The 15,145-nt window shown below is 44.2% G+C and overlaps 1 protein-coding gene across 1 annotated transcript in view; it reads right to left on the reverse strand.

The window, feature by feature from the left end:
* Positions 1-6,261, reverse strand: part of FKBP1B (FKBP prolyl isomerase 1B) — a 48,223-nt gene extending 41,962 nt beyond the window's left edge. Inside the window, exons 1-2 of the mRNA XM_086744713.1 lie at positions 6,063-6,261; positions 3,261-3,308 (exon numbers count right to left, since the gene is read on the reverse strand). Coding sequence (XP_086600839.1) covers positions 3,261-3,308; positions 6,063-6,171 — 157 coding nt within the window. The 5' untranslated portion in view covers positions 6,172-6,261. The remainder of the gene's footprint in view (positions 1-3,260; positions 3,309-6,062) is intronic.
* Between the last annotated feature and the right edge of the window lie 8,884 nt (positions 6,262-15,145).

Genomic DNA, 15,145 nt, shown 5'->3' on the forward strand with positions numbered 1-15,145 from the left:
TTGAGGAGATTCCAGTTCTCACTTCCCACTTCTTTGGAACATGCAGGGTCGTCAGACTAGAAACTACCCTGCTGAAGCCCTACCTTGGCGAGGCATGAATCACAACATCCTGGAGGATGAGCAGACACGACTCTGAAGTTCTGCCAAATACCCAGGGTACCAGCCTTTGGTCCTCTCTGGACTTTTTCTGCATGGACTGCCAGGACAATTCATGCAGACAGCTTGCTCCTAAAAACCTTTTTCCCAAAGATGCTTCAGAAGCAAGCTACAGGCCTTTTACTGCTGTAGTGCCAGCAGTCCACTCCCATCCGTGCTCTCTCTGCCATCACTCCCCATCGCATGGTAAATGCACATCTGTGAGACTCCTGGAGAGGGAAGGCAAGATAGGGAAGTAACAAAAAAGAGCCCACAGCTCACTCCTCATTTGAGTCTCCTTAAAAATTTGTAACTTGCTCTGGCAGAAGCAAGCCCCTTCTGGTCTCCTCTTCCTTCTTGCTGGAAACTCTAGAGACATTAATAATTAATGGACAGGTAAGGTTTTTTTTCTATGCCTGCGCAAAAACCCTAGCCCTTCGGGGAATCACGGGACCAAGCACGTCTGTGCTAAGGAGCTGTTTCACCACACAGTGTGTGCATTGACATGAGAAGTGGAAGGGCCACTGCAAGAAGTTACATGGCCTACCAAGCTGTCAAGACTAAGCACCACCGTACAGGAAAATCACTGGATTAAAAAAAAAAAAAAAGTACAAAATTAATCCCTGAAGACAAGGTCTGGAATACAACTCCTTCAAGGTGCCTGAACCAACTATTCACCCTCCTGCCTGCTCCTTTTCTTGCCCATGGATCTTGCAGTCTTCACTGCTGGATGTCCCCAGATAAACTGGAGGGAGCAGGAAATTTCAGCTGTCTCCTCCCCAAGAACGTAATGGTTGCAGTTAAGGATGTGGTAAACTAGAGCTATGACCCTCTTCTGTTGGAAAAGGCAACTGAGCATAGGTTTGTCATGTCTGAAGTGACTGGTTATTTTACATGAAGTGGGCTCCCACAGGCCCTCGTTTTGACTGAAAGTGGCCGTCTCTGCCATGCTCGATGCTGGATCCAGAGCTGTGCTCAGAGCACTCCAGTGAAGTGAGGCTTTTTCTGGGGATCCAAACGATCTCTAGATCTTGGTGGAGTTCAGTCAGCACATGGTTCCTTCGCTTCCCAGACTGCAATGTCTCCCTACAATTATCTGTGCCTAGCTCCAGAGCAGCACGTAGGCCAAACATGGAGATGCGTGAGCTTTACACGCTTCCAACATTAAGCACCTCTGGAAAGCAGGATTTCTGGATCACTTCCTTGCCCCTAGGTGTCTTAATTTTTCCTGAACTCCCATTTTAGGCGACAAGACAGATGTTCTGGATATCTCTGCAGCCATCTCTCTAACTTACTACCCGCTTCCTAAAGCAGGACTCACAGGAGTGAGGTAGGATAAGCACCAACTACAGCGAGGCCTAGTAAGAGCATATAAATAAGACAGAGATTATTTCAAGATGAACGCCAGATATATCCAGAATTGCATCAGTATTCAGGTAAAAAGAGTTTTAATTTAAAACTGGACATTCATATGTCATCTTTCCCACATACTTCACAGACCACTAGAAGAAAACACTTTATCCACTAGCCATAGGGTCCCTTCAAAAATAATACCACCAAAAAACTGCTTAGACATTGCAACAGCATTGGAACTGAGAAAATAAGCTGCTTCTTATATCTGTTCTCATCTGGGAGTTAGAGGTTGCATAGCACCAACAGCAAGATATATGGAGGAAGCACAGTTTACGCTGGAGATTGTTTTAATGAGTTTTCACAGTCTTTTATGTCAAAGCCAGCTTATGGTACCCTCATCTAAGATGTTATCTAATATCAATGAGAGTATGCAGCATCTTGTTATCTTTCCACATTTACCATTCACACTATCTCTGAAGTTATCCAGCAAAAATGTGTTTTGTGGGAGCCACTGGCCTCAAATTTTTTTGCCTCTTTCAGTTCTGACATTTAAATTTATCTCAAACTAACTGGGGGTGGGAGGTGACAATTTTATTTCATAAAAAGTTTTGAAGTTTGGACCGGAACAGAAACATATCTTCCAGCATCTTCACAAAAATAGTTTCAAAACATCTATTTTCAGATCTAAGTTACAGAGGAATATCTGTAAGAGCTGAAACTGGCATGGGAGACCCATGTGTTTAACTTTTTCTAATTCAAACTAGAAATCCTCATCAGATCAAAATGCTCTGGATATACAAAACATATAGGAGCTTAAACCCAGACATCCTATATCCCAAGCCAGTGCACTAACTCCCATAAAAACTTCTGAGGAGAGATATTATTGAAACTATAGCAAAAAGCTTCTTGAAAATACAAACAGGTTTACTTCATTAGTTATGTTTACTGGAAAATGGTTCCACCTTGCTCCAGCTGTAAGCTACAGAAGCAAGTACAAAACTGAAAGAAAGCAACGGTTACTGAACACTAAAGGAAAACATCACAGACCTAGGCCCAGATCAGTAGCTGTCAATCCCCACATCACCCAAGTTTTGCTTTCTTAAGGAAAAGACCACATAAAATGGCAGCTCTTGATGTGAACTTCCCAGCTGAGAAGACTCAAACTGCAGAGGTCTTTGCATTCTTTTGACAATTTACATAACTATACACAAAACATAATGTTGCAAGCCAGTTTAAATGACATTTTCCCTCCGCACAAAGGTGCAGCATAAACAGCTCCATTAACCAGCTCACCACTTAAGATTCATGCAAGTCCATAAAGCAGGCGTTAAATAGACCTTGTATTGATTTCTTCAATCTAGGATTAATTTTACTGCCAATACATAGACATATGCTTTTAAGATATATCCAGTCATTAATTGCCTGTGTCAAGATCAGAGGCTGGAAAAATATGAACCCAGCATTTTCACTGTTTCATCCTTGATTTCATTAGCTAGTATAATGGCTTAAAGAATCAGGTCCACAGCTTCATCTGTTAACCTCTCACCATTGAATGCTACACTTGGCAAATCTACCAGCATGCACATCTAGATACTGTAGCCTGAACTGCTCAGCTAGAAGTGAAGTATTTAGGAAACTCATCAGAACATAATCAAATGGATCATGATTGACAGAACAAAGTTTGAAAAAATACAACAACCACGTGTGAAATGGCAAATCACTCTTCAACACATAGCAGTTGGTATCGAGAAAATATTCAGAACATGCCTTACCTGTGTAGTGCACCACACACGTCTGACCCTTCTTTGGAAATGTCCGTCCTGTTAAAATTATAAAAGGTTATTCTTTTATTTTCTCTGATTAATCTCTGTGGCTAGGCAGGTTTATCTTTTAAGAGGAAAATGCCAGACTGAGATTTGTATTGACTATGCGTTATCAAATCACTAATACACAAGACAGGAATGGGTATGGTGTAGGGTAGAAGGTCCCAGCTTGGCTCCTACTTAGTTGTTAGACCAAATAATATTTTCCTTATACAATTTTCCCTATATATGTAGGCATTATATATGCATTTACATTCTGTAGGTGCAAAAGGACTGTCAAAACTTCATGGATTACAACCTTCAAATTCTCAGAATGCTTTTGTTATAATTTTTTCAAATAAAGTCTTAGTTTGACATTGTGAAAAAAATTCCATTTGTATTCATATTTCTAATGCCTTTCACTCAAGACAGCTCTAATAAGAGCATCTTTAATTAGCTGGGAAGGGCTTTAAAAATTTTCACATACAAAGGCAGTTTAATTTTGTAGCTTCGGGTGACAGTAAAGCAGTGATATACTGAGTTCTTGTAAGAGCCTAGTAGCTCCTCCTAAAATTTTCACACTGAAAGGAAAAGAAGGCTTAAATTATTTTCTTGCCACTGGAAAATGAAATTACCATTTCCATTTTACCTGGCCTAGGTACTGCCAAAGGAACTAAAAGCTAGGGGAAGATTTTCCAGGCTCAATTAGATGCCAATGGTGTATTGAAGCAGCTAACCTTGATTTCTCAAGTAATGTTGACCAGGGGAGGGCCAGGGCTCAGAAGAACTTAAATGTATGAATGAGACCAATTATTAAGGAATATCCTTGCCAGAAAGCTAGAAACTGGGGATTCAGATAGAAACTGAGGCTCGTATCTTAGTTGGCTTTCTGGCTCTCTTCAGTCTGAATTAGCACAAGAAGTTATGCATTACAGGGCGCATCGCAGGGTATAAAATATCAAGTAACACATACGCTATGTACTTAGGGCTTATATGCCAAAACCACCATGAGCGGTAAATGGCTCAGATTTATTACATGAAATTGAGAAGACGGTGCTTCCAAGTGTCATCTGAACAGCCTTGCTCATCAGCTTGGATTTGGCTGCAGTATCTCAGGCCGTGGGTTGCACAAAGCACAGTACAGTAGGTACCCAGTCAGGGCACCAGTGTAACCCTAAAGTGGGATTCATCTCATTTAACTTCAGCCACCTAAAACACAGGCAGTTACTCTATGCAAGTCTCCTGGGCTTCCTCTATTGACAGTGGAGAATTAGTGCTTTGAGAGAAACCCAGCCTACACAGAGAGAGGCAAGACAAATTATTCTCAGGAGACAACTACCAAAAAAACCTAGAAGACTCCTTTCAACTAGCCACCAAACCTGAGAAAAGTTATGTGAGATGAATTCTACCCTTGGTGAAACAGGTATTATTCCAATGATGGACTATTATACAGAGATCTGAGAAAAAGGAGTATCAGACCTCACTGACGCATATTCTGCTGTGCGAGTGTAACACCAGCAAAGTCAATGAAGCTCCGTAAGTTCACATCAAAGCTGAATTAGACACAGATTCTCAAGACCACTGACTAGCTGTGGTTTTAAGCAGTGTTTAAAGTCAGCTGATTTTCATTAAGACTTGCAACCAAGAGAAACAATCCATATAACCTTATTTGGAATAGCGCATTGCTTACAAAGACAGCCTTAATTTATTTAATAGCTAGAAAGTACTGTTATGAGGTTAAGTTCCACCCTTCTTTCTAGTCTCAACCCAGTAACATTACTTATGCCCACAGAACTGCTCTGCTTTTACATCTGTACGACCAAGGGAAGAATTTGCTCCGCAGCACTACAGAGCACTGAGAAGACAATTTAAAAGCATACACAAAGAAAAGATACTGGGCCAAGAAAGTTAAGCTGAGATCGACTTGAACAAATTATTTATAGTTGTCTATCAGCCAAGAATGAATCTGGCATATTTTATAGATGCATATGGCTATATGTTAGAAATTATGTTCCCTTAAAAAGAAAAAAAAACCACCACCACCAAAAAACAACCCCCAAAACCTTACGAAATGTATTATAAGGCTGCAGAAGAGCAGCTGGACGGGGCTTTGAGCGACCTGGTCTAGTGGAAGGTGTCCCTGCGCACGACAGGGGGGCTGGAACTCGATGATTTTTAAGGTCGCCTCCAACCCAAACCGTTCGGTGACTCTGTGACCCGGCTCAGGGAAGGGGAGCCTGCGCCGAGCAGGGGTGATCGCCACCCGGGCTGCCCCTCGGCCCTCACCGGCACCACGGGTTTGACCGGGCGAGGAGGCCGGCGGCGGGGGATGCCGACACAACCGGCCGGCGGCCCGCGGCGAGCCCAGCCGAGGAACCGGGGCAAAGTTTGGGGCTGGGCGCGCTCCCCGCCTGGCCCCGCCGCTGCACCCCCCCCCGCATCCTGCTCCCCGCGTCCGGGTTTGTGCAGCTGTCAGCGGATGCCAGAGAAAAATCCCCAGCCCCCTCGCCGCCCGGGGAACCGCCGGCTTCCCCTGCCGCCCGCCTCGCCCCGCTCCCCTTCTCCCGCATCAAAGGTAAGCGCCCGCGGGGCCGGGGGCGGCCGTGCCTTCCCTCCTGAGCCCCGCCGCCTCCCCGCACCGGGGCTCCGCGCTCTCCCTCTGCCCGGGGGGCTCCCCTCCGTGCGACCCCCGCCGGGTCTGGTCGCCGGTCGCAGCCGGGCGCCCCTCACCCCCAGTGCCGCAGGGCTGCTCTCCCCGCCCCGGTCCCGTACCGTCTCCCGGAGAGATGGTCTCGATCTCCACCCCCATGGCGGCACCGTCGCGACGCGGCTGGGCTCGGCACAGCTCGGCACGGCGCGGCCGGACCCCCAGTGCAGGCATTCCCCTCCGCGGCCGGCTGACAGCGGCCTCCCCGGCTGCCCGTCAGCCGCCCGCAGCCAATGCGGGGCAGGGGCGGGGAGCGAGGGGGGGGCGCCCCCCCCCGCCTAGGGGGCCGCCCGCGACTGCGGGGCGGGAGAGGTGGTGGTGGGTCCACCCGCCGGTGTCTGGGACCCGGGGTGCGGGGGTGCTGCTGCTGCTGCTGCCCTCCCCCCCAGCACGGCTGGCCTGAGCCAACGGGAGGCCCCGCCGCGGTGCCCGGCGGACCCTTTCCCCGGGGGTCTGGCCGCCGTGTGCCCCCACCATGCCGGGCGGGGGTGGGGGTGAAGCGGGCAGCGCTCCTCAAACCACCCAGCGCCCAGGACGGGGCTGCAGGCGGGGGCGAGGGGCAGGGTTACGAACAACCGCGGAGGAAAGCAGCCGTACCCGCACCGTAGGTGTGCGGGCTGCAGCGAATGTGCGCCCGTTTGCGTGGGGGGCGAGCAGCAGCGGGGGCGGCGTTAACCACCGGTGGGGCCCCCCACGCTTTGAGGTACCTTGAATTTCACTGCGCAACACCATTTATAACCTGCTGTCCTCGCCCGTGTTTTAAATCAGAAAATCTAGATGTGTATTGCTCAGGTGCTCCCGTGATGGGAGCTGATAAATTCAAAAGCCTGCGCAAGAGCTGCAACTACTTCTGACAAGTGTACCGGAAAGAGATGAAAAAATAATATTTCCTCATAAACTTGTTGTGTACATGGATCTCACCATTTCCATTGACTCTAAAGGAATACTTCTGTTTACGGTGCTGTGAGTTCGGGGTTAAAAACTGAAAATGGAACCTCCACATCATCAGTTTTCCAACTGAAAGATGTCTGTATCCATCTAATTCCAATCTGCACTTCTCTGACATTGCTTTTTCAGGATTTTTCTCTGTTACAACGTGGATTCCATTCAGGAAGAAAGATCCTTCATCTACACAGGGCAGTTGTCAGGATGATCAAACTGGGGAATTACTGTGGTGTTTTGTAACTGGGATAACGTGGCCCTTGGATCTCCGCTCTGAACTGTACCAACCATCTCCCTGCTGCTTTTCGCACTATTCTGATCAGACTGCCTGTTCACCCGCGTGCTTTATTGTATGTGTCTTTTATTGTGAGTCAGAATCTCCGAAATGACTGGGGCTGGCTGGCTGAAGCTCCTCAAAAGTGGGCAAGTGAGGAAAAAGCATGAGTTCACACAAGTTCAGAAGCTGTAATGAGGACTGAACAGAGACTCACTCCTTTAGCCTGCCTCCCATCCCAGTTAATTCAGCACCTGTGTGTAGCATCTATAGAATAAGCAGGCACTTACCTCAGTTCATCAGAACAGGTCTGTACCAGTGCAAATTCTGAAAAGGGATTTTTTCCATTGGAAATCTCAGAATGTCATTTGACTTCTGTTCGGTAGAAAGATAATAAAAATGCATTTGTGGAATAGGAAAATGCCAAGCAGAAGATAAGTGGCACAGAAGTATTAAGAAGCATGAACATTGCTAAATCCATATGTGTCTCAGTCATTACAGAGCAACAAGGACGGCACAGCAAATGCTGAGCGCATAAGGGGAGTTACAAAGTGAAATTCTAGGTACACCATGTCCTCATAGGGCCCTTGACTTTACAAGAAAGGGCTGCTTTCATCCAGGCTCCAGACACATGTCGATGTCCTCCCAGTCAGAAGGCATAACTCTGATGAATAAAAGCAATTTATACTTTTCTAGGTTCCCTTTAGCCTTTGTAAGTACATGCTTCCTTTGATCAGGGCTACACATCTCTCCATGATGATGGAAGAATAGCTGTTCCCAAGTCACATTTTGTGACAGGAGGAGATTGGACTCAATCACATAATAGATAAAGTTCAGAAGGGGCCACAGAATATCTGTTCCAAATGTCATCACAAATAACAAGCCTTAAACAGAGATCCCAGCATCCTCAGGCAGACTTACAGCCATAACAAAAAACCAAAACCCACCAGCAGCAAAATGTGCAAGCCACAAGAACGGATAAGGAGGGACCAAGCAGTGATCTAGGTCTAAATCTATTGCATTTATAAGCATCCTATCCCATGGCCTCTTGCCCCATGCTGGGTCCCTAAACGCTTCTTTTGGGCATGAGCTAATTAGATCCCCTACACTTGTGTACCCAAGCACATAGAAAGAAAGATGAGATCAAATTCAAAGACAGAAAAAAAAGCATCCCTAGAGGTTATCTCAAAATTGTTGGGTCAATATTTTTAAAAATCTTTGTCACCACGGATATTGAACAACAAATAACGTTATTTTTCACCTTATAGCACTCACTGAAGGCATCAAGGTCCTCAAAGACACTGTTGTTAACAACTACACAGCATATGAAGATCTTGGAAGAGAACACTGAAACAAGGAATGTTCCGTATCTTCAGGAAAGCCTCTGAAATACAAGGGAAAGTGATTTAGGGTTGTTAGGGTTGGCAGAGGAGAGGCAAAGAGACAAAAGGGCTAAGAGGGAAGGTCCTTCCATGACCAAGGAAATTGCTAAAGCCAAATTAGTGAAGCAGACCAGGAGACTAGTGTTTTAAAGAATGCTCTTTGAAAGCTATTGCACAACATCCACCTCCTCCTACTCTGGGACCCAGTGTATCAAGAATGAAGTCCATTAGCCTCAGCTTTCAAGGCTCTGTAGAGCTCACCTTCCTGAACAGCGTTATACCACAAGACATCTTTCTATCCTGGCAAGAAAAAATAGTGGCCCCGAAAAGTAGGGGTTCTCTGAGCCCTCCTTCCCAAATGTTGTGATGGAACCATGTGACTCCAATGTCTAAGATTCCTCAGTGGTCACAAAGAGGACCCTATAGCCTGCACTGTATACAAACTATTTATGCATTTACACTTTTAGGAAGACAAACAGCTTTCAGATTTTTGGGGTGTTTTAGTTTAATTTATAGTTTAATTCATAGTTCCTATATTGTGAACTCCCATTCTTCACTGTTTTTTACATCTCCAAAGGATCTACAAATCATGTGTAATCGATTCCATATGCACACGAAGAACATCCCTGGAAGGCCAAAGCACTAAATTGCTCATAAGTGGAAAGCACAGATTCTGCAAATGTATAAATTCATGGAGGCTACAGAAAAGCTCAGACAATACATGTTTTCCTCACCAGCATCCAAGGAGAAGGACTCAGCAATACTTTGAAACCCAATCACTGTTCTATGAACAAAAATAGTTTACAAATACTGACCTTTCCCCTCACTGAACCAACATGCACCATCAAGTCATTTTAATCCAAAAGTGTACAGGAGATGCAGAACTAGCATCACACTGGACAAAAAACCTGACCAAAATAAACACCAGCCTGCACAGCTCAGCAGGTCATGTCACTGCGAATGTTCCTGTGCATCACTAGCCTTGATTAAAAAAAACAAAGAGTGAGGCCAGAATCAGTGATTTCCATCAAAGCAAGTGCCCAGGGCAATTCTGATAGCGTACCCGCAGTGACAGCTATTTGATGAATGGATCAAAACATACCAAAAATGTCAACATGCTTATGATAGGAACGTGGTCTCTCTTCTCACCACTGCTTGTCTGTAGCACAGTTGCCTCCTCCCAACTGATACTTATCCCAAACACCCCAAAACAGCCTAAAGCTTCCTCCTGAAGCAATTATTCTGAATCCTCATTTTCATCTTGGAACTCCTTATCCACATCTGTATCCGTAGTTTCCTCTTGTAGCTGTAGCTACGAGTGGAAAACTGCAGCTGGAATTTTTCAGTAGCACTAAAACTGACTTAAAAGCTGCCACCTCTCTCTGGCATTCTCTTCTGCTGCACCAGGCTCTTCCCAATTCAGTTATTCACTTATTCTCTATCACAGTGCATACCTGTGAGTCATGATGAAGGTCTGCATCCTGATCTTCAGGACTAGGTGAGGTCACGTCAGATGTGCACAGGGAAGATCTCCAGCTCATTGGGATATACATCACCAGCTGCTAGAGCCATGAAACTGGTGGCTTATGCTCTGCAATGGAGGCAAAAATTCCACAAGACCAGGATCTAACTAATGGAGCTCACTTCCAGAAGAGATTAATGCTGTCTACCACTTGCAAAAAAACTGTGGGTTTAGATTAATGTCTTCAGATGGACTCGTGCTCTCACAAGCTTTTGTCTCCCTAGTGTAAGAAAAGACGCTGACATACTGGAGCAACTCCAACTAGCAACTCCAGTTGGAGCAACTCCAGCTCCAATGTGGTTAGTGGCTGGAGAATGTGGACAGGGTGAGAGAGCTGGGTTTGTTCAGCGTGCAGAAGACAAACCTAAGGAAGGATCTCAGTTGCTGTCTACAATGCTGATGGAAATGCTGGTGCCACACTCTTCTCAGAGATGCCCAACAAAAGGACAAGAAGCAATGGACACAAGTCACAGCAAGGGAAATTCTGACTAAATGTAGTGAAAGAAGGATTCACAAGATGAGTTATCAAAGAAAGCCTTGAGGAACCTGATCAAACTTTGAAATCAGTCCTGTTTCAAGCAAGCAGCCGGACCGTATGGCCTCCAAAGATCCCTTCCCCTAAGCTGCTTTATGAGTCTGTAGGATTTTCCTACAGAATGAAGAAGAGAAGGAAAGAAAGAAGTGGCAGTGAGGTTAACAACACTTCTGAAACAGACTGCGTGACCCTGAATCACTTTGGTTCTGTTTGCAATGCATAATGCTCCAAAGTGGCTAATAGATCTACTGGGCACTGCACAAAAGTATGCATAAAAACTAGCTAGCATCTCAGATGCAATGTGACTAAGAGATTGCAGCATCCGCCCAGGCTAATTAGCACGCATGCAGATCGCTGCGCTAATACTGCTTCACTGCCCACCATTTTGAAGCCAGCTTGCTGAACTGGAGATACGCTCTGAATTGCTCTGCACCTCAGTATTTCATGTATATAATGAGAATAATCATTCTGCCTTGTCTCTTTAGATTGCAAACAATTCAGGGGCAGAGGTCCTCTTTTATTATAAAGAAATGTAACACCTCGGGGCCCAGAGCCTAAAGTCAGGGTCATGCAGCGTGGTTTCACAAATAAAATTTCCAATAATAACAATATCATAAGCAGACAGCCCAAGGGGTTTAGATTTTCTCTTCCATCCAATCTTTCATAGCAAAATGTGGATTAAAAAAATGTAAGTAAGTCTATGTTTCCAATTGAACAAAACAGAACTGGAATGACATCTATAAATAGTAGACTAATTACTCCAGCTCTGTCATTTCCCTGCCATGGAAGTTACAGAAGGAAGTCAGTGACTTTGAGAAACTTTGTATTTACAGTGCAACACATTTGCTGCTTTCTCCAGTAGAACTATTTTCTCTATAGTTTCAGTATTTATTCTGCTTGGTGAAGAAATGTCACTGGCAAGACATATTGGAAGCAGTTCAAACAACAGGAGAAAACCAAACAAACCGCAAATATTAGCTACAAGCTTCTGATTAGCCTTTCGATGATTTTGGAAAATGTAACTGTGGAAAAGAAATTAACTGGCATTCTCAGTCCTCCAGATGAATTAATCAAGGGAGCTGGGTAATGGAATCAGAAAATTAAGGCCGTATTTGTTTTTCTTCATTCTGCATGTGCAATTATAACACTATTTAATGAGTTTCTAGAACCTCCTGACCAAAACGATGTGGAGTTACAACTAAAAGATCAGCAGGCAGAGAGGCAGGCTGTACACACACCAGGACAGCTATGAATAGCAGAGCACAAAAAGACTGTAAAAAGTTGGTTGTTGGTTTTTTTTTTGCATGATACTGCAGGGACAGCTTTAACTCTAGGTAAGTGTCAACAGATCAACAACAGCCACCAAAAATCTCAGGCTTTTTTGATTCATTTCTAGGACAAACATAAACACTAATCTTTGTGGTATTCAGCTCCTCGTCAGGGTTGACCCAGCATTTGGCCTTTAGCTCTCCTACAGAAAGGCAAGGCTGAGTCAGCTGTCCCGGGTTTTGCACCCATGGAGCCAGCGTGGCTGAAACCTGGACAATAGGTATTAGGCTTAAATTGACCCTTCAGTGGAAAAATTTCTAATCCTTCCTACTAGTGAAGTAGGACAGTATGTTTGTTTTTTTTTCTAAGTTAAAGCCTTATCTGAGACAAAACAGAAGGCCAAAACAGAACCATTGCAGCCTTTCAGGAAAAATGTAGACACCACAGGACCTTCAATAAAATTCTACCTAACACTTCAACTAGCTTAAGGGTTATGGATTAAAATAGTCATCCACTATAGCTCTGTTTCAGCCTACACAGAAAGTTATAGGTGAACTACAAGAAAGAGGGGAGAGACTGTTCAGTAGGACCTGTTGTGATAGGATGAGGGGTAATGGTTTTAAAATAGAGGGAGGTAGATTTAGATTAGATATTAGGAAAAAAATTTTTACAGTGAGGGTTGTAGAACAATGGCACAGATTGCCCAGAGAGGTGGTGGAAGCCCCATCCCTGGAAACGTTCAAGGCCAGGTTGGATGAGGCTCTGAGCAACCTGATGTGGTTGGAGATGTCCCTGCTCCTTGCAGGGGGGTTGGACTGGATGGCCTTTAAAAGTGCTTTCCAACCCAAACCGTTCTATGATTCTATGATTCTAACTACTTTAAAAAGCAAGTGGACAGTAGCACAGTGTTCCCACTGTTTCATTTTAATTATCAGGTTTTGTGGTTTGTGTTAGAACACATTGACCAATATATTTGTCTATGTCATGGTGGGAGAGGCAGGGAGATCCTGCTAAGTCTAACTAACAAGAACATTTCTAGGGAAGACCAAGTCAGAAGTGCCTTGTTTCAAGAGTTTCCAAACACAGCTGGAAGGCAGCTCTCTTCAGATACTTCTGAAATTGTCCCATAATCAACCCTAAAGTAGAACAGCTATACCAGTGACAGCAACAGCAAAACTATTCATGCAACCTGTCCATCAGAAGTGTTATCATCATACACAGCCCATACATCAAGCAAAATTAGATTCAGAGAGAGAGCACACAATCTTTCTCAATCAATATTCCCAACTGTGGTTTAACTAATTGAATAGATACTAGAATCCACGTGATTCACAAGCAACAGATTCTGATATACTTTATGAAATCAGCTTTCTAGCGCGCTTCCAGAATAGATGTTAAGAGTTTGACTCTGTCTACACTGTTAACCAACCAGTTTCAATAAAGGGTTATGTCCAGCTCATAATGTCCTGAGTTGCTTTACAATAATAATTTATTTTCCCAGTGCAGACAGAGTTGAAGTGACCTTTACAGATTATCAAGCTAGGATAAATACATATCTGCTAAAAATATTACTATCCTTTGTTCTTCGAGTCACAATGGGCTTTCAAAGGAGAATAATCCACCTGAGCATGCACAATGTAGCAAAGAGTGTTTAGCCATGCAAGAAGTTCCTAAGCTATCTGATGTGTTTGATGCAAATGATACAAATATCACCTCAAAAGTATAAATTCACCTCATCATGTAAAAAAGAAAGAGATGTCTTCAAAAACAAATACATTTAATGCCTATGGAAAAAAAAAAAGACTGGCATAATTTGGAAGCTGAATGTTGACTTACAGATGGAAAGACCTATTAGATCATTCATTCCCTCTCTTTGCCAAGACAGGAATGTTTCCTAAAGAACATTTCACACTCTTCTGCCTAGTCTAATTTTCATAACTTAAGTACTGGAGTTTCTGTCACTTTCCTTAAGATTCTATTCCACACAAACCCAGCTCAAGCTCAGGAAATACTCTTTTTGAAGAACACCACTGGAAATTTGATTGCTTTATAAAGCAAGCACAAGACACTGGCATATACATATGGGAGTATTAAGTCACAAAATAGTGGTTTGAGACAGAGAGGGCTTTCAGCAGTGAGAAGGATATGGGTAGGAAGCATGTACCTCTAGAAAGGGCTGTCAGTGGGCTGATTATTGATAAATGTGCTCATTATAACAGACGTGTGTAACGGCTATGCAACCATCCCTTGGCATTCGTCTGTCCATAATCAGGTCCTATCTGAGTACTTCAGCTAGGCTCATAAACCAAGAGTCATTTATCTGTTTTAAGTTCTTTAGGATGGAATGAATCATGCCCTAGAAGTATATCTTCCTCATCACTGACTTTTAAGCAAATCAGTAAGTAGGAGCTGACTTGGACAACGATAGCAGGTATGTCCAGAGATATGTTAGAGAGCTGAGGCTCAACTCGGTTGCTCAATGGGAGCTTGGATACTACTTTCATGTAGGCAGCTATAGGTGTATCCCTCAACATAGAAATGCTAATTTGTGAGATGAATCCCACCCTTGCAATTAAGAAATGAGTCTCATTCTCTGTGGCCATGTTTGCATAACCACCCTTTATGCACTTTCCTTCCTAATTCCTCACCATTTTGTTTTTGCATTGTGAAAGCCAGAAAAACATTGAGCCCAGCAGCCTTGCTGGGAGCAAGAATGAAGTGGCCTTCTGAAAATATTCGGTTCTCTTCTCACCACCCCAATGCAGCACAAAGCTCTCACTCTAAACCAGAAAAGGGAAGGTTTGGGAAATTAACAAATGCTCCACTAACTCCACTCCCCCAAACTTGCTGGACTGCTGTGTTAGAATTGCATGGTATGTGCAATTACAGAAGAGAAGGAGTTCCAAGAAACATAAACATCAAGAGGTCTGTTGACAATGTTCCTCCAAGACTGATGGATAGCTCAGGTTGGAAGAACGTGATGGAGCATCTCTGGTGGCTTCCCTGAGATCCAAGGGGATTTCAGAGTATTGGAGGTGACATGTCAGAGGACTTGCTGCAGTCAGTCATATACTTAATACATTTGGAAAGTTGCCATCCAGCAGCATATCACTGAGTGTGGAAGTGAGTTCACAGAATTTTTGAACTTCTGCAAGAAGACGCAAAAGGGCCTGTTGCGATAGAACAAGGGGTAATGGTTTTAAACTAAAGGAGGGTAGATTCAG

Source organism: Chlamydotis macqueenii, chromosome 3, assembly GCF_036417535.1.
Source record: "Chlamydotis macqueenii isolate bChlMac1 chromosome 3, bChlMac1.mat, whole genome shotgun sequence".
NCBI classification, from domain to species: Eukaryota; Metazoa; Chordata; class Aves; order Otidiformes; family Otididae; genus Chlamydotis; species Chlamydotis macqueenii.